The following is a 16,724-nucleotide window of genomic DNA, read 5'->3' on the forward strand; positions in this document are numbered from 1 at the left end:
ACTACTTTAAAGAGCTAGCGCCTCTTGTGCCGTCTACTAAAATTTATTCTTATGTTACTCGCCATTCAACTAAGTGTCATCCTTTTACTGTGGCTGTTCCTAAGTGCTCAAAAAAATTTTAATTGTCTAGTTTTTTTCCTCAAACATTAATTCTTTGGAATTCGCTCTCTTCATGTTTTCCTAGTTCATAAAATTTGCGTTTCTTTAAGTTGTCTGTTAACTATTTATCTTACTTTATAAACTTCATCTTTTTTTTTCCAGTCACTTCCAAATCTAATAGTGGTTGTTTGCAGCTTTGTTGGAAATGAAGATGTTTTTTTTAAAAAAAAAAAAGATATGAGCAAAATACTTTAAGGGCTTTTCTTGCAAAAACTGTAAAGAGCATATTTTTCTTAAAGTCAAATGCTAATAACTTTTAACGCTTTATAAACATTTCTAAAGAATTCTCTATTTCATCACTTTTTATAATTTTTGTCAAAATTTAAAAGCTTGTAAGATTTAATGTTTTTATTGTTCAAGACTTCATTAGTTTAATAAATTAATATATACAGTCACGCGCTCGCGCACACACATAAGAAGAATGTTTTATCGTAGTCGTTTTTGTGCTTTTAAGAGTTAAAATTCTATTTCATCCGTTACAACAATGGAACCTAATTGATTAAGACCCTCTAGTGAAAATGCAGGCGGAATTGATAGTTTCCCTACGGAAGTTGATCGTGGGGATTGAAACTTTTGATTGGTTAAAAACACTTCTGGTACAGATATCTTTCCAATTTGCATATTTCGTTCTGCATGCAAAGAATCATAATGTTCTAAATTCCAAGCAGAAAGATTTTGAGACTGTGAGAGATATTTTCGTCTTAGTTTTCTGACGCATTCAAGCTCCAACTCAGTTTCCCTGGCAACAACTTCAGGAGAATAGTCTTTTGATTTAATAACCGTTGAAGCATGATGAGCAAGTTTTTTTTTTCTCAGATTTATTTCCTCTGAGCTGGACAAAAAGTCATCAGAATCCCCGTTTATATAAGAGTCTAAACTGTTACATCGTTTATTATATAACTTCTTGTCTTTCGTGTGTTTAGACAAACTTTTTGACATTGGAAACGGCTGCGAAGATAAATTGCCATTTTCTAAAGTATTATAATGTTCATTATTTTCTACAAAGTTTGATTCTTTATTTTTATATTTTGAAGAACTTGTTAATTTCAAAAATACTTTTTTCACTTTACTCTTGAAAGATTTTTTTTTTGTGAGTACTATTTCACTTGGAGCAGTTTCAACCTGTTGAATTGCATCTAAATTGCACGCTTCCGAAAGGTGGGTAGGTTCCGAGGGTGGTTTAAGTTTTATAAAATAGCTATTGCGCTGACTTGTTCTTTTTGTAGCGGTTGATCGATAAATATCATTGTGTAAACTATCACCTGAATCTTTGCTTTCTTGGGAATGCTCTATACTTTTTAATGGAAAGTTTGTTGTATTATTCGCAATGTCGTATTCAGTTAATTGATTTTCTTTGTTATCATTTTCTATTTTTTCTAGAGCTAGTTTTGATTGTGTTAATGTTTTTTTGGTCATGTTTTCTTCTGTTTTTTCTGCAATATCTTCTTCACTATTTTTCAAGTTATTAGTGTCTTTAAGCAATCCAACATTTTCATCTTTTAACAAATTAATATAATGCTTTGAACCATTATCGTTGTTTAATGTCGCATTTTCAGAAGAATCTTTTAAAAAGTTAGGTTTTTGATTTGTTAGTTGCAAAGTATGAATTTCAATGTCAAGTATATTTTCAATTTTATTTTTAGAATTTTTTGAATCTGAAGTAGAACAAAATTCTTTATTTTCATCTTCTAGGTTTTTAATGTCTAAAAGTTCCAGGTTTTTAATGTCTAAAAGTTCCAGGTTTTTAATGTCTAAAAGTTCCAGGTTTTTAATGTCTACTTCCATTTTCTTGTTAACTTTAAAACTAATGTTTTCACTTACTAAGTCTTTATTGGAATAAGTTTTTTTTAAAGTTAGATCATTTCTTTTTTCTGTTGGTGCTTCGTATGCATTAGCTTTCATTTTTGCCTCAGTTTCTGTATTCACAGGTAATATTTTAAGATTTTCTATTAAAGTTATCGGTGATTCTTCCTTCACTAAACAACAAGTTTTTTTCGTATAAAATGTTGGGGTACTAGTAACATTTAAAGAATTATTAGCGCAATTTCCTTTTACATTTTTTACAATGAATTCCGAAGTATTACTCTCATTCCAACCTTCTATTTTCCAATTTCTATCTTTTTTTAAATTTTTCAGATTTTTACGATTAATTGCATATTCAGAATTACTTTCTAAAAACACGTCGAAAGTATTGATTTCTCTTGGGTAGGTTTTGTTTTTAAGAATATTGATATCAGATATAAACATCGAAAAATCTTTTCCGTCGTTTTTATTACCAGGAGTTTCACAAGCATTTTTTTCTGTACTGAGGTTTATAATATGAGGAGCCTGAGCATGACTTATTTTATTTATGGAAGTATCTTCATTAGTAATGGTATTTTTAAAAAAGCTTTCATTATTTGGAAAAGACGTAGAATGGCTTGTTTCGTTTTCAGGTGGTTCATTTTTTATAGATAAATTATCAAAATCAAATATCATTGACGGTAAAACATTTTGAAGCTCATTTTTGTTACAAAGAACAATAACTGGTTCGAACGCTAAACTACAAGTTTTATTGGGTAAACGAGTTTTTTTTTGAATTTCTTTATTTGTGGAAAAAATGACACAGCTTTTTGCTTCAACCGGTTTGCACATTGTAATTTTATGGAAGCATATCGTTTTTTCCGGAAGTTCATTTTTTAGACCAGTATTATTGTTTGAACTTCTTTCTTCAACGTTAACGTGTTTAAAATGGTATCTTTCAAAATTATTCAAACTGTTAACAAATTGTTTTAAAGATTTTTCGTCTTCGTTATTTATACAACTTGTTTTAATAGGCAATATCTCATTCTCAGGTAATGTTTTCTTTGAGAAACTTTCAGTTACTGCTGGGTTACTTTTTAAATTAGAGGCTTCCCTTGCGGAAGAAATCTCTATATTGCACTTTACCAATTGATTATTATCAACTAGTTTTGATTTCAAAATAGGATCTTCATTTTCAGGTATATTTTTTACAGCTGAATTATTAAAATCGGTTAAAGAAAACACATCAGACACGTCTGTATTTAAAAGTATTTTGTTATTACAAAGAGGAATAACTTTTGGCTCGCTTACTAAGTTAGTTGATATGTTTTTTATTGGGGTAATAGGTTTATTTTGTTTGCGAGTTGGATAACTGTTGTAGGATTGGGCTTGTATAGGTTTGAAATGCATAACCATGTGTGCACTTTCGCTTTCATGAAGTTGTTCATTTTTTTGTGCAGCATTAAAGCTTAAAACGTTTTCTTCAACGTTGAAATGTTTAAAACTTTCAGATTTTTCAATCAAGCTGTTAACGAACTTTTGAAATTTGTTTTCATCTTTTTTTTCATTTTTTCGTTTCGTTTTCATGTTGCTATCAATAGTTTCGCTGTTTGTTGCTTCTTTTGCTTTCATATCTTTTTCTTTTTCTTGATCTTCTTTATTTATTTGCGCATGTTTGTTATTATTTTTTTCACTGAACACGGACAAACCTTCGTTCCAAACAATATCTTCGAAATCGTCATCAAAACTGTTTACAGCTGACGTTTGAACATTAACTGATTTTTCAAAGGAAGCTTTACTGTTATCTATTTCATCTAGGCAATCTATAACTAAAACGTCATCAGGTAAATCACTGTATCTTTCTTTAGCCAGCAACATGCTTTTTCGATATAATGTTTTGATTAAACTTATCTCTGAAAGTGACAACGAAAGGTCCGAATAAGATCCTCTGCGTGTTGTTACTTGTAGGATATGATGTTCGCAAGACTTACCTAACTTTTCAGATACCTGGAAATGAGAAGTAGTTAGACCTTGAACACTTGCGTAGTAGTCTGTACAAATAACAACCGGTTCGTAAGACAATTTTAAGTATACATCATTGAAGTTATATTGATTGATCTCATATAAGTGCTCGGAAATAAGTAATATTTTTTCGACCTTATAAGTTAGTTTAGCAATAACCCCTACTGTATATTCTAAACTTTGGTTAAAGCTGCAATCATAATCTGATTGGTAAGTTTTATCAAAATCATCATTTTTAAATATGGGCATACATGAAGTATTTGGTTTTTGAAAGTTCCGTACAAGTTTCTCACTGAAAACTTGTAAATATGTTTCCTTTATACTTTCTGACGTCCATATAATGTCGTATACAAATATGTTTCCGCAAAAAACTAACTTATCTTCAACGTTGTATAATATTTCTTCCACTTCCGCTGGTAAACTTTTTTTTCTTCGAACAAAAACTCGCTTACAACGTGATGGCTTAAAACTTGTTTTAGGCTTTTTGTCTTCATTTATATGAACTAATTCCCATTGTCGAGACTGCCACAAAAAAATTGAAGACTCTTCTTTTTTCAATTGAGATTGAGTCGGTTCTATATAAAAGACAATATTTCCGAATTGATCATTCTCACTCTTGAGTTCATTGAAATAAAGATCTTTACTCGTTGGCTTGGTGTTCTTAATCATGTTAAGCACTTAAAAAAAAGTAGGCAATAGTTTTTCAAAAATAAGTAATACCAGATACACAATACACTTTACATTGAAAATAAAAATAAATTAAACAAAGTTTTTTTTTAATTACAAATAAACATAAATTAGTTTATCTTTAATTGCGAATTAGCATTAGTTAAAGATTTTAAAAGTTATACTCTAATTGTAAGACTCTTTTATTTGCACTATTAGGCTTGGATATTTTATATGCTAATTCAATTTCTCTAATACATCTTTTATTTAACTAAAACTTGCTAATAAAAGTTGGAGGGGGCGGAGACAGCATTTATCGATGTTTGAGCTAACTTCCAAACATGGAGCAAACTACAAATATTTAAATGTTTATACATTGTTATTTTTTATTTTTTTTTACGCACTTCAAGGAGACCTAACGGTCTTGTCACAGACCATCGCGTCTGTGACAAGACCGTTGGGTAAAGAGCATTTAACTAAGAAGTTCATGCCTCCTTCTTTACCGATGGCTCAAAATATGCCCAGAACTCTTTTCGAACCGTGGACAACTTAAATTAAATAATGATGCTTTAAAAAAAACTTCGATGATTTGAGTCTGGGAACAATAAAGCCCTTAAATGTTAGCTACACCCACCCGAAACGTGAGCAACAAGTTGATAAAAATGTTTTTTTTACTACTCTCAACTAAATATATTTTTATCTATGAATTTTTGATTTTGTAAAATAATCTCTTAGCATTCAACAATTATGGTCTTAAAAAAATTTGCAATCCGTTCAAATTGAGGTGTGTTTAATCTTTTTATGGTCATAATTTTTGAATGCTAAAAATTTATTGCATGAATTTTAAAATTTATCGATGAATATAGATTTAGTTGAGAATATGAAAAAAATATTTTATGCGTTGAAAAAAAAATTGATAAATATAAAAAAAATATAGAGCCAAGGGGGTATCTTAAATCAAAGCGGGGGACCTTAAAACATAAATCGCAAAGATCTAAGGGTAAAATTTACTTAAATGCAAATTTAATTTGGCTTATTTTCAGTAAAATAATAACTTCTCATTGTTTGTAACAAACACTGTATAAAAAAAAAGTTTTCAATAAGGTGACCAATCATAGGCTAGCAAAAATCATAGGCAAAAAAAAACTCATAGGTTTTAGAACAAGTCACAAACAAAGAAATGTGGTTAGATATAAAAAAAATATTTGTATTTGTTGTATTTACAGGTGAAAACTTTTTTCTGACTAGATAGCAAACTTTTAAGAGGCTTTTACCTATTCCTTTATCAACTTAGTTCTTACAGGTTTTAATTTTTTTTTTTTTATAATTTATTATAAAAACTAGCCATTTATCAATCAAAATTCTAAAATTTGTCATGGATTTGTAAATATTTGGTTAATAGAAGTTACAATTTTTATTGTTTAAAAACGGTTCAAAGATTGAAACAGTAACTTTGTGAAACTTTTAAATAAACGATGGTTTTTATCAACGCATTAATTTTGCATTATTTTTTATCCATCCTAAATTGCTATCCAAACCAAGTTTTAAATTTAAAACTAGAAGATTATGAAATAAAATTCATTCGTACAACTTTTTTAAACACAAGCGTTTGTCTTGGAGCTCTGAAGGATTAATACCTTTGTTTGAGCAATTACTGTTTTTTAGATCCTGCCGTCTGTAATATATACACAGTGTTGAAATTATGCAATTCATTGACATATCTTTGAACTTGTTTTTTTATGTCTGCTTAATCTAAAATTATACAAAGGTTTTGTATACGCAATATATTTATCGTACTTTACAAATAAGTTGAATTATTTAAAGTTTGTACATACAAAATAAGGTAAATAAATCTTAGTGTTTTGCTTTTAAAATAGCTTTTTTATTATTCTATGTTATTTCGCATTTATCTATTAGCATATTTTTAGATAATGTTTCTTTAGAAGGTCATAATAATTTTGACGCTTGCATTTTTAAAACTAAGGATAATATTAAAATGATACTGCAGGTCTAAAACCCACTTTAAGAGGTTAAAAATTTACTTGGTCATAAGTTTTCAAAGCTAAAATATTATTGGATGCAATTTAAAATTTTCTGTTGAACATAAGTTTAGAATGCAATTGTTAAGCATTTGCGTCTTCTCGAACCCTCTCAAATGAATTGAAAGTTTGATTTGTCACTGCCTATCGTATCCAGGCCGGCGCTAATAGGTTTTAGGTGGGTGGGGGTGGGATGCCATTGCCATTTTAGTTGACTAAAAAAAACAAAAAAACAAAATAACAATAAGGTCTTGGTTTTTTTTAAATTTGCGACTGATTTGTCAAAAAGGGTCAAATTTGCCGACTAAATAAACAAAAAATTTATTGATGGGGGGATGCCACACCCCCTCCCCTTTTGCGCCGGCCTTGATTGTATCGGACCACTTTTACAAAATAAACAAAAAACTTTGTTTTGTTTTGTATCAGTTTTATAAAAACAGTAGTTTTTTTTTTATGTTTCGTCTTGTTTTGGACCGTTTTATAAAAACAGTAGTTTCTTTTTTGATGTTTCGTCTTGTTTTGGAAAAAAAAAAACGTTTTAAAGTGCAAATGAGAATGGTAAAAATAAATTCAGAAAATTTGTTTTTTCTAATAACAAAAATATTTTTTGTTATTCCAAAGCTACAAAAAAATTTTGGTAACGCATCCTTATTTAGCAAAAGTTTGAATGCGCAAAAGTTTCATGTTTAAAAGTTACCTCGAGTATTAAAAATGGCAAGTGAGAGCTCTAAGTTTTAAAAATTGATTTGGCTTCGTTACCAAATATACTTAGTAATACTGTCATAGAGTACTTGATATATATATATATATATATATATATATATATATATATATATATATATATATATATATATATATATATATAAATATATATATATATATATATATAAATATATATATATATATATATATATATATATATATATATATATATATATATATATATATATATATATATATATCAAGTACTCTATGACAGTATTACTAAGTATAAGGCGTTGCGAACGAAAGGGGCACACCAACCAAAATCAAGTTTTGAGTAAGCGCACGAAATTACATTTTTTCCTACCACGTGGTAGAAGAGTTTACAACCCCTCCCCCTGTTGGTGTAGTTGGTGCTTGGTTGCTGTGCCTCTTTCGGACGACATTTTACTCGTTACAAAGTGTGTTTCTTCAGATTTTATCACGTGTAAATAACAAGGGATTTTCAGTCAGAAAGAGGCCCACTGACACGTTGATCTTGTGTTATATTGTAGATGACAGACTAAAGTAAAAAATGGTTGAAGAAAACGGATTTTCGAAAAATGGTTGGTGTGCCCCTTTCGTTCACAACGCCTCATATATAGTCTATGAAAATTATATAAAGCTATTTGAATTACAATATAGAACTATGCTTCTTGGTGTTGTTAGTAATTCAACATATAACAAATCTCTAATAACTAAAATAATGAAGTAATTAGCAAAAATTGAAACTTTATTTGTTATAATTTAAAGAAGACTTAAAGAAAAGCTTTAAAAAATTTTTTTTCAAAACTAAAGAACACAAATAAACCCAAGATCAAAAGCACAACGTTTCCAAAACGTTTGATACGTTTTAACAAGAAAATATTTTTTGTGTATGAATTAATTTATGTTTCAAGAAATGTTTTCAAACTATAAATATTATTTTTTTCAAAAAATAATTTTTTTTTTTGTTATATATATAAAAAATGTCATAGATTTGTGGAGCAACAAAAGATTCACAATTGTCTAAACCTACCTCGTAAAAAAGAAGCTCCAAAAGTAATCTAAACCTAATTTTATAAAAATACCACGCTAGCATCGGAAATTTTGTTATTTACTAAGGATTCCATTAATAACAAAACTTTGGCGTTCCCGTTTAAACAAAATATTGACTTTTATAAAACAGTTAAGACAAACTTAAACAACTAATTTTGTAAATTTTTTATACAAAGTTTTATTATTTTCTATAAAATTGTCGTAGGACTTGGACTTAAAAGTAGCAGATTTCAAAGTACTGACCTTTTAACTGACAATTATCATTTGATTAAAAATCGCCAGCTGTTTTAATCGTTATAAAACCCAAAACTTTTAAAGACGTTTTAAATTCATGTCATAAGATAAAGAAAATTAATTTATAAACATTCTAATATAAAATTGTGTAACAAAAATTCTTTTAATTTCAAAATGATTAGATTAATAACCATGACAGTCAAGTTGTATTTGAGGTTTTATAATTTTCATTTAAATATTTTTAGATATGACACAGTTAATAGGTTACGTGTTTTTTCAATTGTAATGTTATTGTGTAAATTTTTATAAATAAATTTAAATATTACTAATTTTGTCATTTCACGTTAACATTGAGTAAAACAAATTTTTTTTTCTTGTGACGTAAACCTTATAAGACTTTTAAAATGTCTATGATTTTTTAGTCAATTTTTTTTTTCAAAGACTAGTGTTAATTTTTAAAAATATCGACCGTATGAAAAAATAACAACATTTATAGAACAAAATTTTAAATTCATACCAAAATTTTAAAAAGTCAAACACTAACTTTAAACAGTTTTCAAAAAGGTTTTAAAAGTTCTTTAAACTACTGACTTAAATGACTACGACACAGTTGATTAGATAATCAAAGGTGTCGCATTTCTAAATTGAATATAATTTATAATTAAAACTTGTCTTGACTTGTATTGTTTTTTTTTTTTACAAAGCACTTCAAAAGAATATTAAAAATATCTCAGCTTATGTCTGCGATTTGCTATATTGCATTACACTACAAGCTATTGTTATTATGTTATTATTATTATTTATTTTATCATTATTGAATGTTTCTTAATTAACGCGTGCTTTGTGAGTATTTATTAAGAATATTTAAGTATAAAACCAGCAACAGAAAAATACGTCACTATTTTGAATTACGTTCTTACACAGCTAGTGAAATATAAAATATAATGTTGTGACATAACAAACCGATATACTAAGTATATTTTTGATAAGTAGATCGTCCAACAACGATTAAATAATGTTAGGTTTATTTAAATAAAAACGTTTATTCCAACTTTTACAAAGTTAAATTGGTTACATTATTATTCAAAGTCAATAATTGCTTAATTAAATAAACTAAGCAGTTATTGCTTGGGGAAGAACAAACAATAGTGTGCTTAACAACGTCTATTTTGAGAACTAATTTACTCATTTTCCAATACTTTTTATTAAAACCAGTATTTTCAAAGAATAGGTACTTTATTTTATTAAGTGTTTTATGTTAAATTTAAAAGGAAAAAAGCAAAATATAATTTAAAATGCTTTTAATAAGTTAAATTAATTTAACAGTTTATATTTGAGATCTAAAGGCCCTAATAGAGAGGGGTATAGTGGGCACACCAAACCAGGGCCCATAAGTGTTTAGTCATGAACCTAAAGTTTTAAAACAAAAATTTAAAAAAATACTTTGTGTTGTACGTGAATAACATAATAGGGTATAAAACATTTAAATTGAAGTTTCCCTTCCAACAAGGTTGCAAGCAACTAGTGCAAGGTTGCAAGCAACTAGTGCACGGCTGCAAGCAACTAATAAAAGGTTGCAAGCAACTAGTATTTTAGTTGGCAGCTAACAGAAAAATAAAGACGAGAGTAAAAGAGAAAGAAAACAATTGGCAAAGACCAGGGGCAAATTTAAACCCCATCAAGTGCTGAAATTTACGGGGGAAAAAAATATATATAAATACTGACATTATTACGTCTACCACCCGCCTAATATTAAACTGCCGATCGTTTTATTTTTGTATTTTATTAAAAGTTTACAGTAAAAACTATGCTTTTTAGAGAATGAAAAAAATCTTTCATAAAACTTTCTAATGTAAGTCATACTTTGCAGGGAATGAGAAAGTTGAATAAGTGAATTGTTTACTCACTACTAAAAGTAGTAATCTGATTCGTTTAAAAATAAACTCTATAGTGTAAACTATACTTTGCAGCACCTGAAGCATTTATTTGATTGGCTGCAAATGTACGCCGCTGAACGCCGTATCAGGATATAACTAAATGTATTCTCCGAAAAGTACACCGTCGTTTAATCACGATATGTAGAGTACAATATACAGCGTTTTTTGAATTTTAACAACAAAGCAGGGCTTAAAGAAAAAATGTATATATATATATATATATATATATATATATATATATATATATATATATATATATATATATATATATATATATATATATATGTATGTATATATATATATATATATATATATACATATGTATGTATATATATATATATATATATATATATATATATATATATACATATATATATATATATATATATATATATATATATATATATATATATATATATATATATACATATATATATATATATATATATATATATATATATATATATATATATATATATATATATATATATATATATATATATATATATATACATTTATATATAAATGCAGTCCCCTCAAATTGAGGGAGTTTAAACTTTATATGGTCATAATTTTTGAACACTAAAATAATCTACTATGAAATTTAAAATTTCTCGATGAATATAAGTCTAGTCAAAAATAGTACAAAAAATGCTCAGCGGCTGTAGTTACGTCACTTACCAAAACTTTTTTTTTGACGGGGTTAACTAAAAATTCGCCTCCACCCCAGGCGAAGATTTAAAAAACTGGAAATTGTATAAATCAGGATAACATTAAAAAGGATGTGGAAGCTAAAGGAAAAGTCACGCAAGATTAAAATTTGACTGATGTAACAAGATGTAATAGCTAGTTTCAGCAGCGACAATGGTCATATTTGTAGAAAATGATTACGATGAGAAAAAAACTTAAGCATGTCAGCTAAAGCAGGTCTAACAACATTTAAAAATCGTTTTTGGATCTTATCCATAGAAGAAAAGGATTATTCGTAATACCAGCCCAAATATGACAACTTTTACACAATGACAAATAGGAGGTTAGAGATGATCAAGTCAAGAGTAAGAAAATGGCAAACATAATAAAGAGAGAAAACCTTAGCAGATACTAAGTTTGCAACCGATTGCACAAAAGGTTTCCATGAGAGATCAAAAGTGAAAGATGATTCGTGAAGTCATAAAGTAAGTAACTAGTTTTTATTATTCTTCAAGTTATCATAACATTCATAAGGTATTATTAAATTATCAATTCATCAAATAATATAAAATAATATTTAATTGGGAATATGTTAGAACATAATTTCTGTTTACTTCTGAATATATCGGTTTTGCAAACGCTGAGTAGGGTTGATGAGCTACTATTAGAAAAGAAGGCCACACAGCCAATTATAAAAATTATTATTTGTTGATTTAACTGTGGTAACTCGCTAAAGTAATGTTGAAACATATTAAATCTAAAAAACTAATGCAACTTTATAAATTAAAAGAAGTCAAAATTAACAAAATTAGATATTGATTTTTTACTTTTTAAGTTTATAAAATTTTTTTTATATCTTTGATTTTAAATAATGTTATTCACAATGATCTGTTCATTCCTTATGTAAATTATGAATAATTTCATTTTTTGAATCTTTTTGAGATTTTTACTTTTTTTCACTTGTTATTTTTTCGTTGATTTCTATGTTTTTAATCTAGTTGTAATTAATGTTAATTTCCGAGTTTTAAATTCCATTGTAGCTGGGGTGAATGAATGCAAAATAAGATTTTTTTTACATGTTTTGAAACTTTTCTTTTAAAATGATTTTAATGTTTTTAAATTTTGGAAAAAAACAGTTGGAGTATTTTCATTTTTAATGAAAATAGTCTAACTGATAATGTTTCTATTGTTAATACATTTTCTGCAGTCTCTCTAGTCTGTTTTGAGTACAACAGTTTTTTTAAGTTTTAAGTTTACCATTCTCTTTTTGCTAACTTAATTAAAGGTTACTTGCAGCCTTTTTTTTGAAGTTTTCTAAATTAGGATACAATTTACAAGCAAATTTATAACATTAAATTTAGTGTTAATATGCTAAACATAGTAATATAATTTATTATAATATGTATGTATATAATATAAAAACCAATGTTTGAATAACTGACGAGTGGTATATTTCAGTAGTATTATAACTGGAATGTACCACTTGAACATCTAAATATGGATTTTTATAAAACAACTTATCCCCTAAAATTAAAATCATAAGATTTTGGGCATTTTTCGGTGACATGTAAAAGTCGTTACTCTTATTGTTTGAGTCAGGTTAATCCCAAAACATTTGCACAAGTTAGAATTACTTCACAAACATTATAATTTCAAAAATTTACGCAGAATATAAATATATAACAGAAACAAAAAAGAATTGGTTGTTTATTTTACAATTATATTTTAATGCCGATACTTTTGTAACTAACAGGCAAAATTATTTAAGTCACCTCCATTATCAAAGTTTTTTACGGTATACCCTAGTTATTTTTTGTTTCTTAAGAAAAAAATAATAAAGAACGTTTGAATATAATAATAAAAAAATATTTAGTGACAACTTTTGACAACGATTAATATTTCTTTTGACAACTTGTAATACTTTATTTTAATAGAAATATGGTAGAATTCATCATATTAGGTTGTATAAGTGAGCATAACATATTGTATAATAAAATTTGAAAATTGTAAAAAATATTATCTAATAAAACTTAAAACTCAAAATAGCAACAAATATGTTATTATGACTAATTATTTAAGCGACCAAACGTCTGATTACTTGAAATTATTTTTTTATAAAAAAAAAGGATAGATAAAGTTTACTGAAATGATGTTACCCAGGCTACAAACAAAACAGTGCCGAATGCATTTATAGAGGATTTTTTTATATACGTTTGGCGTTTAAAAATAACTCATTTTTACTGTAATTATTTGTTCTAATTTTACATAGTCAAAGTCTTAACTGTTGTAGACTAGAGTAGCATTATAACCAAACTGACGTAGATGCCATAATTGAAAATAAATAAAATACTGATTGAAAGTTATTTATTTTTAGATAGTTGAGTCTGTTGCAAAGAAAATAGAAAAACAAAAAATGACAATTTCTTACAAAAACTTTTAATGAACTAAATTTGAAATAACCTGGTGAAGTTTTTAGCGGGAAAGAGTTTTTTAGACAAGAAAGTTTTACATACACACTATTTTTTTGAAAATATTTTTCATTAGAGTTTAAATAGTTTAGTTATTACGGTAATATAATTACTTCATTAATAAAATAAAATTACTTTTAATGTTTATATAATTAATTGTTTATATAACTTATTATAAAAACTTTATATTAACTATGTTTTAAAGTTTATTCCACTCTTAGTTTTAATTTCATATTAAATTAAATAAATAATATAATATGTAAACGTTATAACGACATCGCAAAATGACAAGTTTCAAAAAAAATATGAATCCCTACGAAAAAGTTTATGAGAAGCGAAGGTTAGTTTCGAAAAAGATGATTTCGAAAAAGATGAACGTTCAAAAAATGTATAAATGTTCAAAAGATGCTTGGAACAAATCCATAATCCATATCATAATCACACATAATCACACATAATCCATATCAATGCCGTCCCATAAATTCAGAGTGATTAGACTTTAATATAGTCACACATCGTATTTTCTTATCGGTTGATCATTTAGTGTTCTAAAGCTATGGTTTTTACAATCAGTGACCTATACTTAAAAACTTTAATTATTGTATTAGAATTAGGATTCTAGCAATCTAAATGCTGCATTTTTTTTTCATGCATTTTTACAACAAAATTTAAAGACGGTTTACAAAGAAGTCTAAAAAAGGTTTAGCTAAAAACAAACCATTAATTACTCGCCCATTGACTACAATTTTTCCACAATATAAAATGTGTCAGTTATCTTTATTAAACTTGTAAAACAAAAGCAAAAAAAAAAACGTACATATAATAATTTTTAGAATAAACAGAATTAAATTTTTTACCAACTTTTTTATTTACTTTGGACAATATACCCTATGCACATGCTAATCGTCCTAGTTTTACTGATATTGTTTGGTGTTATCTGATTGCCAACGAGATTGTCATTTAATGATGTTGAAAATTCAATTATGGATTGTAGTGCATTTTTCAAAATGGTCTTATTTACTATCATTAGAACTCCTAAAGGAACTTTTTCTTATTAAATAAATACTTATTGATAGTGGAAACAAAAAAATTATGTTGTTTATAACTGAAACAGTAAAATTTAACGATAGAACTTAAACTAACCTTTGTATGGTGACGAATTAACCTTATATGGTGATGAATTAACCTTAGATGGCGATGAATTAACCTTATATGGTAATAATTAGTTCTATAAATAATAATAAAAAGCGCCTAATTTTAATTTTTAAGCACGTACAGGTTTCTAGACACGTACAGGTAGTTAAATTACATTAAACATTGAAACAATTTTTATTTGTGATTTAGGTCGGAGCAAAGGATTAAAATTCTAATGTTTGTAAGAACATTTTTAAGCAGAATATCTAATAACATTATGTAAAGAGTATCTAAAGTAGAATGTATTAATAACATTATTTAATTATTTAATATATACGACATTATTTAATAACATAACCAAAGCAGAATGTGTAATAACATTTTGTAAGTTCTGCATGAAACTTAATTACTAATTAGGAAATAGTCCACAAAATTGTTTTGCGCCATTTAGTTAGTTTGTCTTTAAAGATGTTTTTCACGCCAAGTTATCGAAAAACATTACCAAAGCAGGGCCGATGACACGGGTTTCGATGTGGCTCCTCCACATAATCGTCAATTTCTAAAATAAAAAAATAAAAAAAGGGGAGGATAGTTCCCTCAGGCCCCTCAATGTTGTCGGCCCTGCAAAGCACTTGTTTGCTTTGATTATTTTGTTAGTTTTAAGTCGCTAAGTTTAGTTGAAGTCTTAAATTTTTTTCGCTAATAATATAGCACATCCAATTAATATTTTAGCTCCAGTAACTTGCATTTGAAAAAATTAAAAAAAAAAATACCATGCATTATACGACACACGCTGGAGCACGGTTTTCAACATTTACATCAAGGCTACAACTTGGCAACCATTTAAAAAAAATCAATTTTTCAAAGTAAGTTTAATGTATAAAAAATCTGGAAATAAATTTTCTGTTACCATTAATTGGCAGCGCTGAGTACTGTCAAAATTGCATAATTGTAATAACATCGAAATAATTTTAAAAAGGTCATTAATGAAACGACTTTATTAATGCTATTGGAATAACTCGACGATATGATTAATGGAAAAAATTTATATACTGTAATAACATTAAAAATTTCAATTTTAAATTAAAAACGTCAAATAATAATTTCTTTTAAACGCTAAGGTTAGTCGCAACCACTTACATTGCGTACATCGATGAAGTGGCACGTAAGAATCGGTTCGACGGAATGCACATACCCCGACGGCTGAAGGTCGGGCAAGCTATATTTTTCAGTCATGTTTTTATATTTTATTTTTTAATTTAATAAATCTTTTTTTTTAATACTATTATACTGACTTTTTGACGTTATTAGTATTCTAATACGAGACTTTATGATTCAAGTACTCACATGTTATTCAAGTACTTACATGAAATTCAAGTACTCACATGTTATTCAAGTACTCACATGTTATTCAAGTACTTACATGCTATTCAAGTACTCACATGTTATTCAAGTACTCACATGTTATTCAAGTACTCATATGTTATTCCAGAATAAATTTTTTCCATGTTATTCCAGTAGTAACTATTTTGGCAACTCGTACGTTTTTACACGCTAAGAAATATTTTTCTAATATAAAATTTTCTGCTAATAAATTTGGTAATAAACTTGAGTATTATTTATATCATACCTTTAAAAAATATCACTATTTAACTCCATCTCATACATCATTAAACATTAAAACTGATTTACGCAAGCTTTAAATTTTTTTTTGTATTTAGAAAATATCAACTGGATAAATTTTTAGCAAATTTTAACGTAATTTTTCTTAATAGTACGTCATAGCTTAACTGAAATAACGAGTATATCTAAAT

General features: G+C 27.1%; 1 protein-coding gene across 2 annotated transcripts; it reads right to left on the bottom strand.

Annotated features, from left to right (window-relative positions):
* Nucleotides 1-492: 492 nt before the first annotated feature.
* Nucleotides 493-16,724, bottom strand: LOC100212500 (uncharacterized). 2 transcript variants are annotated; one of them, XM_065788578.1, is made up of 2 exons: nt 16,541-16,724; nt 493-4,640 (listed from the first exon to the last, which is right to left on the bottom strand). In XM_065788578.1, exon 2 carries the CDS (start codon nt 4,630-4,632, stop codon nt 616-618), a length of 4,017 nt encoding a protein of 1,338 aa, XP_065644650.1. In that variant the 5' UTR covers nt 4,633-4,640; nt 16,541-16,724; the 3' UTR covers nt 493-615. The 2 variants fall into 2 exon arrangements, with proteins under 2 accessions (XP_065644650.1, XP_065644651.1); XM_065788579.1 differs by lacking the exon at nt 16,541-16,724 and adding an exon at nt 8,691-8,819.

Source organism: Hydra vulgaris, chromosome 01 (genome assembly GCF_038396675.1).
Source record: "Hydra vulgaris chromosome 01, alternate assembly HydraT2T_AEP".
Classification (NCBI taxonomy): Eukaryota; Metazoa; Cnidaria; class Hydrozoa; order Anthoathecata; family Hydridae; genus Hydra; species Hydra vulgaris.

What these genes read in the sequence shown, in the direction of transcription:
- LOC100212500 (XM_065788578.1), bottom strand. Translation starts at nt 4,632, where the DNA reads ATGATTAAGAACACCAAGCCAACGAGTAAAGATCTTTATTTCAATGAA.